This window comes from Volvox carteri (genome assembly GCF_000143455.1).
Source record: "Volvox carteri f. nagariensis unplaced genomic scaffold VOLCAscaffold_19, whole genome shotgun sequence".
Taxonomy (NCBI): Eukaryota; Viridiplantae; Chlorophyta; class Chlorophyceae; order Chlamydomonadales; family Volvocaceae; genus Volvox; species Volvox carteri.
This window is the reverse complement of record NW_003307562.1, coordinates 610975-613038: the sequence shown is the minus strand read 5'-3', so window position 1 is coordinate 613038 and position 2064 is coordinate 610975. Positions and strand designations below refer to the sequence as shown.

At 54.6% G+C, this 2064-nt stretch overlaps 1 protein-coding gene across 1 annotated transcript in view; it reads left to right on the top strand.

Annotated features, from left to right (window-relative positions):
- The window catches only part of VOLCADRAFT_45367 (uncharacterized protein), a gene marked incomplete at both ends in the record, with an annotated part of 4210 nt that overhangs the window by 1323 nt on the left and 823 nt on the right, over window positions 1-2064 (top strand). The window contains one exon of the mRNA XM_002950582.1: window positions 992-1157. Within this exon, the coding sequence (XP_002950628.1) occupies window positions 992-1157 (166 nt within the window). The remainder of the gene's footprint in view (window positions 1-991; window positions 1158-2064) is intronic.

Sequence of the window (2064 nt, the reverse complement as noted above, 5' to 3'; positions counted from 1 at the left end):
TCAGCAGTAGCAGCCCCTAAACGCTCCAAGAACACAGCGATTGGCAAACTGCCGAACTGCACACCATGATACCAGGCACCACATGCCAGTCGGTGTACCCCGCTGCCCATTACGTAATGGGCAGGTATACCTTCCCCCGGGGAAGGTATACCTTCCCCCGCGAAACTGCATACGCGTGCTGAAAAGCCAGTGCATGAAACACCTGGAAGCGTAGCAAACAACACGGACCACGTCTAACATTTTAGCGGACCAAGCCCTGACAAGCTAACAACACCGTCACACACCGCAGACCCGAGAACTGTGAGGCCTGAGTGCGCAGGGTGGGGCAAAACGTGCAGGCCAGCTTCACTGCGTTGTTTACCAGCACAACGTTGAAGAAAGCCCACCAGGAAGCATGGCTATTTCGCTTGCTGTCTTTCAGCTTCTCGTAAAATTCCTTGGCCGAGTACTCCTTGCCATTGTAGGTGTAAGTATCCTTGCTGGACTCGTGCTTGCCCTTCGGCGGCTTGCCAGAGGCTTCACCGACGTCAGCCATTGGGAATGTTACTCAGTAACTATTCGATGAGTCCTCAGACAGCTTCACCTAAAGTTTCTCAGGACCACCTAAGGTCTCTGCTAAGGTTTCGGAGCTGCCGTACATCTAAGGCGCCAAAAAAGGCCATCTAATATCTATAGATATTAGCTAGGTTTAGTTTCTAAAGGTTCTCATAAAAGTTAAGAAGTTTAGTCTTAGATGACTTCCAACCCTACTCCTGAACCACCTTGCCACCGGAGGGTACCCTCCTGTACCACCCTGCCACCGGAGGACACCCTCCTGTACCACCTTGCCACCGGAGGGTACCCTCCTGTACCACCCTGCCACCGGAGGGTACCCTCCTGTACCACCTTGCCACCGGAGGGTACCCTCCTGTACCACCTTGCCACTGGAGAGTACCCTCCTGTACCACCTTGCCACTGGATGATACCCTCCTGTACCACCCTGCCACCGGAGGATACCCTCCTGTACCACCCTGCCACCGGAGGGTACCCTCCTGTACCACCCTGCCACCGGAGGGTACCCTTCTGTACCACCCTGCCACCGGAGGGTACCCTCCTGTACCACCTTGCCACCGGAGGGTACCCTCCTGTACCACCTTGCCGCCGGAGGGTACCCTGCTGTACCACCCTGCCATCGGAGGGTACCCTCCTGTACCACCTTGCCACCGGAGGGTACCCTCCTGTACCACCCTGCCATCGGAGGATACCCTCCTGTACCACCTTGCCACCGGAGGGTACCCTCCTGTACCACCTTGCCACCAGAGGATACCCTCCTGTACCAACCTGCCACCGGAGGATACACCGACAGTATCCTAGCACGGCAGGAACGTAGTAGGGAATCTCCGGCAGGTAGGCCGAGATGTAAGCTACCTGGGTGGGGTGCCATGGTGAGGCACTTAAGTATCATGACTACTTGGTGTTCAGAGTTCAAGACTCCGCTGCCGCTGTCTCGGATTGTTTCGTACGGGTCTATGTATGCTAGTGCTTGTTGCTGGGTTGGACTTCTCCCTGCCTCAGCGAGGACTCTAAATTCCACGCTTCCGCAAAGCCAGTAGTCCGCCCAGGTGAGCGACTGCTACAGTTTCAGTAGCCCCAAACTCTTCTTGTGGGGGCTTGTAGAAAACACATGAGTCTGCCAGCCTCTCCATGGCAAGCAAGGATGCTTCCATTTGGATTCAGCTAAACATGGCAGTGGCCTCGGGGCGCCTCTTGTTTTTCATGCAGCTGCAGCAGCCAGGGATGGTGTTGGGCAGTGGGCTGCAGCAGGTATGTGGCCATGTCAGGCTGCACGCCAGGTTTTTGTACAGGGGCCAGGGCTGATAGCTGAGTTGCTGAACAGGTGTTGAGTTGTTTGTCGTACACGCACATATGTTCGTGTACGGCACTTGGCGCAGCTCATAGTATACGCACACGTTTTAGAATAGATACAGAACCTTTGGAGGCTGTGACAACAATTTAAGTTGAGGTGTCGTTTATTACAGCATAGGTTTAGGGAAACATTATAGTATAATAGTATCGCAGTCTTAG